Source organism: Passer domesticus, chromosome 3 (genome assembly GCF_036417665.1).
Source record: "Passer domesticus isolate bPasDom1 chromosome 3, bPasDom1.hap1, whole genome shotgun sequence".
In the NCBI taxonomy this organism is placed as follows: Eukaryota; Metazoa; Chordata; class Aves; order Passeriformes; family Passeridae; genus Passer; species Passer domesticus.
In genome coordinates, this window is record NC_087476.1 from 20,644,262 (window position 1) to 20,659,724 (window position 15,463).

Sequence of the window (15,463 nt, forward strand, 5' to 3'; positions counted from 1 at the left end):
TACCTAAAATATTGCACCAATTACAAAGCAGTAAAAATCTGTAATATTAGAGATTGATTCCCATATTGTATATCCACAAATGAGAAAAATTAAGGTCTTACAGGCAATTTTAAGAATAAAACGTGTACCTGTATATAGAGATAATGGCTTTGAACTCATACCCTTGCATACAAGTGCACTGACCAGCTTATCCACTACTACAGATGTCTGAAGTGACTTCAGCCCCTGTGGTCTTCCTTGTACATGCTGGTAAAGGACCACTGCCTCTCAGAGCAGATTTCTCTCCCACTGTGCTGCTGCTCCTTACTTTGCACCATTCGATAATGTAAACTAGAAAGTCAGCCCCTGAAGTCACATGCACATTACTTTCCACTTGACCCTTAAATTCTTCCTACTCTTGGAGTCCATGTAGGTTTTAAACCCAAAATCTTCAAGTTCTGTCTTCACAGAAGTCTGAAATATGCAAATAATAGTGTCTATGCAGTTTAGCCAGAAGTATTCTGATGCAAAATCCACTTAAAAAACTCTTCTATGTTTCAGTAATTCCACATGATGCAGCAAATTCATTAAACTGAATGATGCTGAAGAAGTAGAAATTCAAGGCCATCTCCTTTACCATTTATAAGTTTAGCATGAAAATCTAAAGGGATAAATGTTTCATTGCTATGCTGAAGGAGCCATGTATAGTGAAATGAAAAACAGTGTTCACTGGTGGATATTAATTTAAATTTTTCAGTTTTCATATCTCAGCCACACTGTGATACCACTGCTTAAATAAACCCGAGAAACTGTGAGGAGATTGAGCACCATTTCTTTAGAGAAGCCGTGCAGAAGAGTGACTAGATATTAAAACTGTGATGTATGAGATCTTTTTGACTGCAAATAGAATGTCAAATATGCACCTGCTGCCATTTTTAGTACACTGCCTAATTTAAATTATGAGTAATGTCCATTTCATTAGCTTTTAAACTAGATCTTTCTGCTGTGTTCTTTTGTGCATTGCTTTTAAGTGTCTTCATGCATGTTGCAGGTCAGCACACACTGTCTGACACATTTGTTTCAGAAACAAATACACTTATGCAATTGCATTTATCTACAATGACAATCTATGATTTATCTTCTTGAATTTGGTCCAATATTCTAAACTCTTAGTATACTTTAACCTCTTCACAATCCCTGTTAGTGCAACTGTGGCAGGTTTGGTAAGTGTGAGATTCAGCTCCTCTCACAGGTCATGTGCAAAGACACCAAATATCAGTGATGAACTGGCTACACTCAGAAAATGCTCCTGGGCTTGCTTAGCTGGGGCCAGCTGATTTCTGCTCAGAATGTAAGGCTCTTACAGTGGTGACAGCAAAGGGAAAAAGACAGACCAAAAGTAATCTTTTATCCATTACTACCTGGTTCAAGCAAAGTACATTTTTGAACTGTGAACTTTTACTCACTGGAATAGTACAACATTTTTCCCTGCTTTAGCAGCGAGTCTGCACCAGATGATCCCACTGTGGGGATCCCTTCCAATCTTACCCATTCTGTGATTCTGTGAAAATATTTCTGGTTGGCAAAGATATCAAATCTGCTCATGTATATGCAGCTATTCAAAATTCAATTTAATTTTAAAAATCACTTTATTATTGATCAATCTGGTCTAGTAGAAAGTGTCCCTGACCATGGCAGGGGGGCTGGAACTTGATGACCTTTATATCCTTTCCAACTCAAACCATTCTCTGATTATGAAAAATAGCCAAACACTGAAAGAGAAATAATAAGTAAGAGAAATTAAAGCAATAAACAAGGCTGTGACATGAGTGCCTGTGAGATGAGTGTGTGAATGTGTGGTAGTGTTTTCCAGGCTGGACTAGCTGGTGTGCAGGAGAGCCACAGAGCAGGCACAAGGGCCCACAAGGCAGGGATAGGACTCTGGCTGTCCTGCTATTCAAGGGATCAAAGCGCTGTGCAGTCACATCTGAGTGTAGTGTGTGTGTGTGTGTCCCTGAGCTATGTGCTTAAGCATTGCTACTGTCTGAACCTGGAAGTGTGGAAACTGGAGTCACCCAGATCTCCAGGTACACTAACCAGGAACCCAGATGAGAAAGAGGAGGAATCTCCAGGTCCTGGGATCTACTCAAGGCAGCAGCCCTATAACCTCCCTCAGTACAATCACTCAAGTATCAGGAAATGCAGACACTAGGGTGATTTTTGTGGTCCTAATTTGATCTCTTTTGTACTTATGTTTCAAAAGTCTATCTTTGACTACATGAAATTGTTCATTTTTTTTCATGTTCAGTGTTTAGGACGGATGATGCTTACCTAATGAGTTGCTGTGTATCCTTTTTTGCAGTTTCTAAGCCTCATTTACTGTGTGACATTCAAACCTTAACGTGAGGATGAAGTGATTAATTTCCCATGAGTCAGTTCAGAAGAGTATCTAGGTGCTTCACATTCAAGTGATGTTTTCTTCTTTCTCCAGATGTGGGACTGAGGCACACAGGATCTCAGTGAAAAGTCACAGCTACAGTTCAATGCTGATGTGTTAGCAATTCAGGAACACTAAAACAGGGAACACACTATTAGTTTCTCCTCTGCAAAGTCTGGTTTATACACCTTTCCTACCAGACACAAACCAAACTCAAGTTCTTCAGAGCTGCACAAAGCCCCCTTTAGCCATAAGAATGATTTTTCTGCACCTGAAATCATTTGGTGTATTACCAAACCCCTTTTAATTTCTTCAATTAATGAGGAAGAGTTATGATTTTACTTTTGTTACAAATTTTGAGCATCACTAAACCAATGCCTTGCAACGGGATACATCAGGCAGTATAATGAAACAGAAAAAAACAAAGCAAAAAACCCCATGCAATGTTTGTATAGTCTCATCAGTAGTGTATCTCCATGCACGTGCTGGAGGAGTTAAATATGTTGCCCCTATCTTACAGATGACAATGCTAACACACCTAGATATAAGACATGGTTTGCTCTGTATCACCTGTCAGATGAATGATAGAGGTGAGAGAAGAGCCTCTCACAAAGCACTTTTTTCTTCATTATTCCAAAACATTTTGCAACCATGGATATTACTTACTGTAGTATTTACACTTGGATAAATTCAATTGCAGAAATATTAGACAGCAGTAGACAGATTACACAGTAATCAGAGAGAGAGAACCCAGTACCACAGCTTTGAAGTCAGTGAAACCCATTGGATTGTAACAGGCTGAGCCATGGAGTAGTTCTGAAAATGCCATCCAAGTTTCTGCATAATTCCAAACAGGACCTACATGACCCACACCACACACATATAGAAACGTATCTATGTCCACAATGTAGCAGTTTATTCAGCAAAAATACACTCCTCAGACATAACGTTGCTTAGGTTTAAATATAAAAAAATATAGTTCTGTTTTCCAGGCAAGCAGATATACAAAAAAGTCAAGAAATATAACTTCCAGAAATGAATGATAAACTTACAAACAAAAAAAATAATGTTATACTTCTTAAACAAAATACCAGATAGAGACTTTATCATTCCAGTCAAGTCCCTTACCCTAAAGGGAAATGTACATATTAATGCAGCTGAAGACTCAGGCCATACTCTTGACCAACCCATCACAAAAGTCACACTGTAGTTATACCTTCATTCTCTTCTGGAGTTTTTGTTCATTTACCTTTACTGTCCTTTGGAGTTTTTGTTCGTTTACCTGAAAGTGTAGAATGTGTATTTACACTGCTCTTCCTGAGCAATTGCTAATTGGTTAAGAGTCTGTATATTAAATTTTAATCCTCTGCATATGGACTCATGGGTAAGGCTTTTTACTTTTCCTGTTCTTCACAGGAAGTATATCTGTAATCCAGTAGTGAAACAGAGATGTGGCTACCTTGGCATGATCTGAAACAGAGAAAACACATTCCTCCTGAAATACCTGCATGACATTTCTGAACACTAAGAAAAAGACTGGTGCAAACATCTATTTCCATTCAATATTAACATTTCAGTAAAACCAATGCATATGCTGGACCTTGAAGACTAATACCTATACATTTCTATATAAGCAGGTGCATTTTATTTTAGGAGGTCAGTCATTTTTATGAGACCCAATTTTGCTCATACACTTTGAAATTTCCTATTTGTTATGATTCAATAATTCAGAAGAAATGAGATTGAAATGACATGATCATAGGGGCAAGGCTTCTTTCTGTCTGCAGAGTTTCACAGATCATTATTTAACCTACAGTAGTACCTAGAAGCCCCTGTAAAGAATGAGTCATACTGTACAGATAGCTGCATTAAAGTCTCAAAAGGCTACGACTCCTGTCTTTGAATTCAGAGATTACCTATGTGACTTTATTAATTTTTTCATGATACGATTTACTGCAGTACTTATCACATAATAATCACATTTAAGATGATTCTATAATGATTCTATAACATTACACTAATACAGTTTTCAAATTTCCTTTTCTTTGAATGCTCATTCATTAAAAAAAAAAAGGTGTAAATTTCATCATTTTAAGGCCTCTGTATTTCCAGCCTCTGCATTGTTGGCACACAGTAACTATATTAACTCTGGTCTGCAAAATGTACCTCCCCCTGCAATGAAGACTTATATAAATGACAATTCTCCAAAAAAAGGCAGTTAAAAGAAGCTTCTAGCTCTGCCATGAGTGATAATTTCCTAGGCAACAAGGGAAGAGTATGTTTGAGATTTGAAACCAACCAACAAAAGGAAAATGTTAATAGATAACAGAATGAAGTTGATGAGCAGAAGTTCATAAATGAGTTCATAAATTAGGAGATAATGATTTTTTTTAAATTAGATCACCTATGCTTTAATAATTGATGTGAAATGGGAATTCAGTAGATCTCATTTGCAAAGCCAGCTTCCAGCCAGCAAAGGGAGCATTACTTCCAGTCACAGCTCTTCTCCTTTGCCCACTGCACTGTGGAGGACCATGAAGGTCTCTGGCTTCCTTTTGCTAATGGCCACAGACTTTCTATCAGAGCTCAGCAAAGTCCCCATCACGAGAAATCCATGTCTATGTGACTTATGAACTTTCTCCTCCCTGCACATACAGAAGAGTTTTGGTAGAGGTAAGTACTTTTTGTTAATGACTGCCAAATAAATGGAACCAGTAATAGGGCTTTTGTTCTCTTTTCCAACTGAGAACAATGACACTCTAGATAACCATGTTCACTTGACCATGAACACTCTTGACCAGCCTCAGCTTTGTCTGATCATTCATGTACAAGGTCAAAGGCAACTTGACAGAGCACTGGAAGCACAAAGTGCAAGGTAAGTTGACGGAGGATGACAACTAAACAGAACAACCAGTACCTCTGAACCATGGAGATTTTCTTGTTTAAGTATTTTTCTCATTTAACAAAGAGTTAAAAGATAACAGCTAATGTTGATAATTTGTGTGTCTGAATCTCCTTAGTATTTCCTTTTCCTGCAAAATTTTATCAGACCCTACCATCACCCTTGATAACAATTTCTTTGATACGACTGAAAAAATTGGGATCTAAGAGCTTAAGATAAAACAGAAATTTGTTTCTTGTTTCTTTTGGATGCATTATGATTTCAATCTGAGTAACAGCTAAGAGATGCAAAGGAAATACCAAATCACAGTATTGAACTAGTGCTTTTGAATTTGTAATCTGCAGACCTGGAACAGCCCATGCCTTTATTCTAAAGCACTCTTATCACCAGTAGGCATAAGCTTGCCAAGTGGGACTTGGTAATCCCAGTGGAAAGTTGGATGAAACCATAACATCCATAGATGAGGAAATAAAAAACATAATGGTGTGGATAATTTGTAACTTTTACTAGCGGAGGATGTGCACTTATATGAAGAGATGCATCACTTCTTATTTTTTTCTTATGCTTCCCTTCCTGGAATTAAAGATAAAACTGAACAAAACGTAGCACCCATCTTTACCTCCTTGATGATGGCATAGAAGTAGAATCACAACCATGGGCAAAAGGGTTAACATACTGTTTCTTGAACTACAGGGAATAAAATGTTTATTTTGTAAAAATAATGCAACTTCCTAAAATCAAAGGGTTTTTTATCATGTTAATATGGAATGACAAGATAATAAGATAAATAATTAAAAAATTAGAAAATACTATTATGTACTGTGCATTTTTAGCTTCATAAACAACCCTAACTTGTCTTTCTATAATAAGAACTTGAATTTGTTGATACAACAAAGTGTCTATTAACAAATTCAAGTTTTTATTATAGAAAGGTATTATCTTACAAAGGTCTTTGTAACCTCTTAACTTTCATCACCTGCTCATTGGGAGTGAAAACTAAAATATAAAAAACCCACACTGGACAAGATGACCCAATTTTGAGCCAAATGTACAGAAAAAGAAAAATAGTATAATTAAAGGTCTAATTCAAAGAAAAATTTCAGAGCATTGTATTTTCATTCACTGAACTTCTGGAATTACAAACAGAATGTATTTTTTAAAGTCTGCTGAGGAAACTTAATGACTAGCAGGTGCTTAATTATCCTTTAATAATTCATAAGAATGTATTTTTCCTCTTTCTTATGTTGTTGTACCTCATGAATATCAAATAAACTACTATGGTTACACCACTGTGAACTTGGAATGAGATTAGAATTGTGCCCAGAGTGACAGCAGTTACTAGGGAAAAAATCAACTGGAAGAGTAAACAATTCAAGGCTGTACCAACAGAAACATTATTGAATTTTAAAAATCACTCAGAAAATTTTCTTTTGCTTTTTCAAGTGATGAATACATACATTAGAAAATTAGGGGTTTTAATTTGCTTCTGTTTTCTTTCTTCATTTTGACATTTCTGCTATACAAAAGTAAACAGAGCAATTTTTCTCAAGGCTGCAAAGCCCGAAAGAACTCCAACTGTATTGTAGAGAAGTTAGATAAGGCCTGTAAAGAATATCCCGAATGTTGTCACTTCAATTCCATTTGGATTGAATCAAGAAAAACTGAATTAGTTCATTCAATAAAGGGTAATAACATTTTCATGATTCCTGCTGAGTTCTACTTGGTTTCCACACATGTATTACATCCAATGAGACTGTGATTGTAATTAAGATCAGAGATTGTAGGCTTGAAATGCACAGAAGGATTTCTCTCCATGGATATATGATATATCTCTGTGGATACTTCACATCCATCAGAACCTTAAGGGTTGTCATACCTCATATCTACTCGTAAAAGAATACATATGTACTTCTGTAAGAGCATCCTTTTCAAAATGTATCAGATCTGAACTCCACAGGCAGGAATTCTCTCCTCTCTGTGTCCAACACAGAGCATCCAGTAGGCTCCAGTCTAGGTGAGGATCTTTAGCCACTATCGTGCTGTAAAATATTTAATGAAGCTACAAGCAGATGTCTCTCCTTTGAACGCTGTTGCTAAGCCTCCAATGGCTACAGTCTTAATTACACTGTTACCACACTGCTACCATTCTGCTGTTACTCTTCAAAAGACTTAGAGTACGACCTAAAATGGTTGAGATTCTCTCACGCTGTAGCTAATTGCTCTCAACTCTGACTAAATTCTTTGGGAGGCAAGAAAATTCAGCACATCTTGTAGATTTTTGTCTGATGCTGCAACACATGTTCTAATGACTAGTAGCAATGACTGTTTAAATGAAGACTACATGAAAAATGAATCATTATACCTCATCTGGACTACATGCTGATCCCACACTCACTTGAAGAACTATTAACTGTACAAGAAGAGATTCTACTAAAATTATAGGGGTTATAATAAAGAACAGAAGGAGCCTGTGCCTCAGGCATGAAAAAATTTAGTAACACAGTAATTTTTCTTTTTATGAATGACTTCAGAATAATATTTGTTATAAAGAGTAAATTTTTGCATTATCAACAGTATTTTCTAGAAACTTCAACCAGATGTTTATATTTAAACAAAACCAAAATGGTAAATCAAAGTTTAGCTTGCAAAGTCTGTGTATTAAAGAAATCACGTGATGACCAGGAAGAAAAAAATAATGGGTTTTATTGATTTTTATGCATGTAAAATTAATCCTTAGCTGGAGGAGTGAAATCTCCAAGATAAACAAGTTAATTCCTGCAATTTAAAAAGTCTCCCATGGGAATGTAGTAAAAATATGCTTTAATTATTATTAAATCTTAAAAAATTTTAGATTTTAAAAATATTGGTTTAAAACCTTGAATCATGTAATATTCTGTAGTTGCTGCAAAGTGAGAAAAGCTTATATAGTGATTGTAAACAAATGGAAAATAGGGATATCGCTGTATTTTTGGTGGGAATTATGTCTTCATATCTTGTATAAGCATATATTTTCTATTACATCATTATTTACAGCTTCCTAATTCAAAAAAATAAAGCTGTGTGAGTTATAATTCACACAAAATATCAGTGTGTGAACATGAGTGAATAGTACCTACCAGGAGACATCATAGATTGTTCTTGGAATTGTTTCAAAGCATCCTTCAATCTCTCAATATCCTGTAGCAATACAAGGGATTTCAGCCGATGCAGATGAGTCACATCTGAGGAAGAGATGGTGCGAAATTCAAGACATTGTAAGAGCTCTTGGGCAGTTGCTGAATTTACAGCATCTCTGCATTGTGACTTCTCTGCAAAAACAGTTAGAAAACTATGTTAAAAATTTTCAGTGAACTCAGAGAATTTTCCCAATTACAATTTTTTTCCTAAGACAGCATCTTCTTTTTTAGTACAAATTACAACCAAATATCAGACACTAAAGAGTAGCTTGTTAAACATTTTTTGTTAAATATTAAAACAATGGTAAGCAAAAACAACAAAAATTAGTAAGTAAAAAGGACAATAGGGTTCATAATGATAGGAATGCAAGAAGAATCAAATTTTCAAAGTTAGCAGAGAAAGAAGGTGTGAAGAAGAAACTGTACTGTGGCCAAAGCACCGTGTTTTTGCTTCCTACACACTGTGTATTATGAACTGCACAGACATTTGGAGAAGGAAAAAGCTCTGTGGAACTACTGCAAAGTACTTCTGGAGGCAAAAACTACTTTGTTATTGCCCCTTTATGTTTTTCTTTAAAAAGCAACTATTGCAGCATGCAAGATCACAGAGAAGGACACACGTTGTAATGGGTTGACCTTGGCTGGATGCCAGGCGCCCATCAAGGTGCTCCATCACTCCCCTTCCCAGGGGACAGTGCAGAGAAAATGAGACAAAAAACAGCTCATAGATTGAGATAAGGCAGTTTGCTAAAAAAAACCCAAAACCACCAAAAAACTCAACCAAAACTACCAGATGTTTACAGACACGTAATTAAAAAGAAAGAAGGGTTTATTCTCTATGTTTCACCAGCAAGTGATGTTCAGCCACTTCCTGGGAAGCATGCCTGCAGCCCATGTAGTGGCTGCTCTGGAAGGTAAACACTGTAAAAGAACAAATGCCCCTGTTCTTCCTCCCTCCCTTAGCTTTTACATCTGAGCTGATGTCATCTGGTATGGAATATCCCTTTGACTAATTTGGGTCAGCTGGCCTGGCTGTCCTCTCCCAGGATCTTGTCCATTCCCAGCCCCTTGATGGAGGGCAATGTTGGAGAGCCAGCACTGATAAGATGCCAGCACTGCCCAGCAGCAGCCAGAACTCTGGTGTGTTATCAGCACCTTTCCAAAGCAGTCTGAGGGCTGCTGTGCACAAATGAGCTCCAGCTCAGCCACATCCAATACAACTGTTTATACAGCACTAAACCATAAATTCACTCTTTCATTCCAGCAACATGTTGTCTGTCCCTTTAACCAGACTCCCTTTAATTCTTTTTTTTTTACCAGCAAGACATCTGAGAAGTACAGAATTTTCCCCATTCAGATTTTTAACATATGTACTAGAAGTATAATCCAATGTGACCATTTGAAAATGTAACTAAAAGCAATGGCTTCCAATTTTATCTAAAAAAAAATAATTGGGAGTGTTAAAGTAATTCAACTAGAAAAGGCAAACAGCTTAATGCCAGATCTATATATAAACTGGGATTTGCCTAACAAGAAAGTTAGTCACACTCTGATTTATGGATGTCATATCTCATCTGTAGATGAAATTCCTTTCAACCAAGAATTCCCCTCTGTGGATTCCAAGGTCCTCACTGGCTCAACACTCCAATGTGCTGGTTTGAAACTAGAGCCAGTCAGTCAAAAACTACCAAAACCTGAACTTGACTTGCAGGAAAGCTGCAAGTTCAACAACACTTTCTTAAAAAAATCAACATGCAACACAGCTGTGGACAATTACTCAGGTTTCTGTTCTGGGTCATGTACTAACAGCAGAACTTGAAGAATTTGCAATCTTGCTTGGTCACTGTGGAGCTCCACTACCGCAAATGCAAGTAGCTTAGCTTGCATTTACTTGGCCATATGGTGAAGTAGTAAAATTTTTAATTTTGGTGATGGAAGTACCTTAGCCAGAAAGTAGGATAGATTTCAAATGCTAGGCTTAGTATGAAGACCTGATGCAGCAGGAAAATTTAACATTAAGCAAAGAAAATTCTATGTATAAATCTTGAAAAAGTTAGCATGAAATCTCTGATGTCATCTTAACAAGGTTTTTACAGTAATTCTGTAACCAAAAGATGAATTTTATGGTACTTAGAGACTGACAGCACTGCCTCAAGATGGACTAATACAGGTAGGTAAGCTATTTAATATTCTCCATTTAGTTCCACAGTGACCAATGAACATTGGATAGACCATTAGGGATAAATCCATGCAATTCTTTTAAAAAAGTATTAGGAAGCATCAGTTTGACTGATTGAGCATCAGTTCCCATTCAACTTCTTCACAAACATTTTATGCCAATATACTTTCCTAGTGCCAATAGTATCTTCCCTGTTCTTGTACCTGCTGTTTGTCTAGATTTCCTTATAGAATTCAAATAAATCTCCTGGGACACAGAGCATTCAGAAAAGTAGATTGGTTCAGAGATACTAAGCATGGAAGTAGTTTAGGATAGCAATTGCCCTTATTTGAAGTTCATTGAAAGCAAGTAATCCTTCAGGATGTTTGCTTGCAGAGGGGAAAAGGAATTTTAACAACCTGTCCCAAGTGCATTTGAATGTTTATGAGAAGAGCACGGAACATCATGTATATTTTTAAAGCCAGAGGACCACAGGTTTTTTCTGTTGATGTGAATTCTTGCATATTAATGTACAGACCAGAAAGTGGGACAAATACTAGGTACTCACATGCCTTACTTCTTCTCACATGCCTCTCTTCAAGAGAGACACTTTAGTAGATTTGTCCCATTTTACAGCGGTAATAAATGCATATCCATTTTCCCCTGTGTGGTAATACTCATAAAAAGAAATGAGAAAGAGTGGTACATACTGTCAGTAAAATAAATTTGTTGTGTTGCCTGCAGGAAGTCCAGAATGCTATCTGCCTTTTCACCTATGTCTTTTAAGCCTGCTGCTTCTTCTTTGTTGCTTTTGTCAGGCTGATATGTAAAATCCACACTGGTAGTTTTTGTTACTAAGCCAGCTGCTCTCTTTTTTTCTTTCTGTCGCTTCTTTTTCATTTTCCTCTTTTTGTTTTTGCTTATTTTGGGACCGTCTGTTTGCTGCAGCTGTAAATTATCTTGAACAACAGTCTCTTGCATTCCCAAATCTGTTTGTTCTCCATGGAAATTACTAGAGATTTGTGAACTGCTCTTTTGTTTCTTCCTTCGAATGCGCTTTCTCTTGGTTTGCCCTTGATATTCCTCTTCTGCAGATTCAAAAGAGACATGAGAGCTGTAAATAAGAGGATCTGTAATAAGCATTTTAGAGCTGCATACAATGAAATATGACACCCTTCAAATTCTGGGATACCTGAGTGGCTCTAACCTTACTTTTATGCTTACAATGTCTTTCAGTACTACAATGTCAAAGTCAACTTTTCTGAATGTATTAAAAAGACACGCTTTTTCCCCTTCTGCTTTCAACAAAGTACCCTCCTTCATGCTACATACTTTACATCCCATTTACTTTCTTAAGGCAGATAATATGGTTCTATACAGAGTGAGGTCAAAAGAATGCCCAGAGCAAAAAACCAGTATGGACAGACTGGGTGACATGACATGAGAGAGCCCCCCAGAGTCCCACACCACCAGTTGGTAGACTTGACCAAGACCACAAGAAGAATGTGCATAATTTAGAATGAAAGATGTTTATATTGATGATATCCATTCATGACAGTGCTGTGCTTTAAAAACACCAGGCATACGTTTCTGACTCATCTCTTTTCTCCTTCTTAAGCATTCTCCTCCTTTGGGATATCTTACTGCTAGCTCAGTTTTGCACATCAACTTTACAGAAAAAACCATACAAGGCAACAGTGACCTTGGCAAGTAATCTCTAATCTCTTTAACAGCCTGCCTTGGTTCTGTTCCCTTGCTACGTTATCATTTCCTTACTACCTAATTCTTCAAAAGCCTCAGATGTCACAGGAAATAAGTCCCTCTTGCTCTTCAGGACAACTTTTGCGCTTCTTTACTCAGACCTTAACCCTATACACAAAGCCCAAGTTCTAAAGTAATCTTTGACCCTGAACTGATTACTCCTCCTACACACTCACTTCTGACAATTAGCCCCTATAGCACTAGCCAAAGAAGATTTGGCCAGAAGCAAAAAACTATCTTGCCTCTGAGTGCCCTGCTGCTGAAGTCCATATTCATGTCTATAATAACTGCTATCTAACTAACTGGAATTCCCTTATGCATGTTCTAACAAAATCCCCACACATTTAAACATCATGGATTGCAGAATGCCAGTTTTCTTCTATGTATTGAGTTTGCATGCCAAGATTTTGGTCACAGGGGGTACAGTGGTGACTTCAGTGAAGAGCTGCTAGAAGCTTCTCCTATGTCCAGAAGAGCCAATATCAGCCAGCTCCAAGATGGACCTGCTGCTGACCAAGGCTGAGTCATCAGTGATGGCAGTAATGCCTCTGGGGTAACACAGTTATCCATATATATAAAATATATATGTAACATATAGTTAAGAAGGGGGAAAAAGTTATTGTGCAGATGCAATTGCAAATAGAGAAGAGCAGAGTGAGAATATGTGAGTCAAACAACTCTGCAGACACCAAGGTCAGTGGAGAAGAAGTGCTCCAGATGCCAGAGCAGATTCCCCTGCAGTCTGTGGTGAAGACCATGGTGAAGCAGCTATGCCCCTGCAGCCCATGGAGGTTCATGGTGGAGCAGAGATCCTCCTGTGAGGACCCTCCACTTGAGCAAGTGCAAGCCTGAGGGAGGCTGTGACCCCACTGGAAGCCATGCTGGAGCTCCTGGCAGGATCTGTGGTCCTGTGGTGATAGAAGCCCATGCTGGAGCAGGTTTGCTGGCAGGACTTGTGACCCCACAGAGGACCCAAACTGTGCCTGAAGGGCTGCATGCTGTGGGAAAGAACTAATGCTGGAGCAGTTCATGAAGAGCTGCAGTCCATGGGAAGGACTCATGCTGGAGGACTGTCTCCCGTGGGATGGACCCCATGTCAGAGAAGGACTCCTTCCCCTGAGGATATGAAGAGCCTGAAACCCTCATTCCCCATCTCCCTGTGCTGCTGGTGGGGAGGAGGTAGAGAACTGGGAATAAAGTTAAGCCTGGGAAGACTGGGGGGAGCACAAAAAGGTGTTTTTAAGATTTGATTTTACTATCTTGCTCTAATTTTGATTGGTAATAAATTCAATTAGTTTCCCCAAGCTGAGTCTGTTTTGCCCATGACAGTAATCACTGAGTGATCTCTCCCTGCCTTTATTTTGTGAACCTTTAGTAACATTTTCTATCTCCTGTCCAGCTGAGGACAGTAATAGAATGGCTTTGGTGGGTGCCTGGCATTCAGCCAAGGTGAAAACACCACATTCTAATTTTTTCTCTACAAAGTTAAAACATTAATCCTTCCCTCAACCCATACCTGCATTCTTCTAAATTCCTTACAGTGCCCTGAGCCTAGTACTCTTATTTGGATTTACACCATTCTCTTAGGGTCAAAGCAACCTTGCTTGGCTAAGGCTGGTGTGATACAGGAGAGACATGTGAAGCCTAATGCTTGTTTCACAATGATATGCATAATCTCCTGAACTGTCTCAGACATTCTCAGCGTGTTTGGCTTTCTCATCACTCCTCCCCCTAACCAGTCTTTGTCGCTATTTTCTCCATGGTTGGAGGCTCTCTCTTTAATTTCTGTTTCTTTTTCTGTCTTGAACTCTGTCAGCTCTGAGCACTTTCTCTTTAAATATCACTACAGACTTTTAGTTCTTTAGCTGTCAGATGACTCACTGCAAAGCAATTTTCCATACTTTCAATGAAGAAGGCTGCATAAAAATAAATTTGCTGTATTGTAACTGAACACCACAGCACATTAAAGACACGCCAAACGTCACCCTGGACCCACAGTGCGGAATGTTTCACACCCATGGTATTTGAGCTAAATATCTTTGTATGTGATTTGGACATATGGGATGTGGGAAAAATAACGTCTGTGTCATCCTGAAGGCATAAAATATCAGAACTGAAGGCAGATATGAATGGTGAAAGATGCTATAAACAAAACATCAGTGTTTCATCTTGAGATCTAATTTGGATTTTCATGGAAGTATTTGTGTTAAAATAGGTGAATTTCACTGCAAATATACATACATCATTTTGCAAAATTTTTCAGCCCTCTGTTGACCCGAACAGCACTGTTTGCTAATAACACTACTTTAATCTATGCTCTCAGCAAAGCAGCCTAACTTGTTCTTTAAGCATCTGAGATCCCCAAATCTCAGTGAAACTACAGCATGGTGTGCAGCCAAGCACCCTTCTTTGGTTTGAGATTACTTGAAAAAAAACAGGGCAGAAGCCAGGATGGGGCTTAAGATAACCAATGTTTTGAGCCAAATCCAAAAGTTTCCTTATCCTAAGTAGCTCAGGAAAGCAGAAGTCCTGACGAGACCACGGTGAAGCTGTCAAAAGGCAGAATGAATATAGTCTTCCCATGTGTAGGTATTGAGATAAACGCCTGACTGAAAGGAAGCCAGAACTATGCTGACTTTCCTCCAACACAGGACACAAATACAAGACTCTACCTAGTTCTCTTGAGGAGCTGGAGTGGCAGTCCTTTAGCAATTTTGGCTATTCTTTGCCCTGTATTCTAGTATCTGTGTAGTATCTACTGTTCCATGTGTGGGAGCTACCAGTGATTCAACATCAGGAACAAATGCAATTAGATGCTTATGAATGCAAAGCAATGCAAACAAAAGGGATTAATTCAAACAGCTCGCTGGTAGGGGTAAAGTGAGCTGTTATCAGCCCAGGAAAAACAAAAGCCATACCGGTGCATCAGCATGGAAAGCTCAATGAAAACATTTGCTCAGTTGGTATCAGTGATCACAACAGCTAACACCTTGTTTGCATACATAAGAAAAGAGATGGAAAATAACAGGAAAAATATTCCAAAGCTATTA

The 15,463-nt window shown here is 38.1% G+C and overlaps 1 protein-coding gene across 3 annotated transcripts in view; it reads right to left on the bottom strand.

Annotated features, from left to right (window-relative positions):
* Positions 1–3,311: 3,311 nt before the first annotated feature.
* The window catches only part of ERICH1 (glutamate rich 1), a 65,918-nt gene continuing 53,766 nt past the window's right edge, over positions 3,312–15,463 (bottom strand). For 2 of the 3 annotated variants that reach the window (XM_064412073.1, XM_064412072.1), the window contains 3 exons: positions 11,363–11,740; positions 8,435–8,626; positions 3,312–3,886 (listed from right to left, as the gene is read on the bottom strand). In XM_064412073.1, the coding sequence (XP_064268143.1) occupies positions 3,795–3,886; positions 8,435–8,626; positions 11,363–11,740 (662 nt within the window). In that variant the 3' untranslated portion in view covers positions 3,312–3,794. The remainder of the gene's footprint in view (positions 3,887–8,434; positions 8,627–11,362; positions 11,741–15,463) is intronic. The other variant, XM_064412074.1, reaches the window with a different exon arrangement.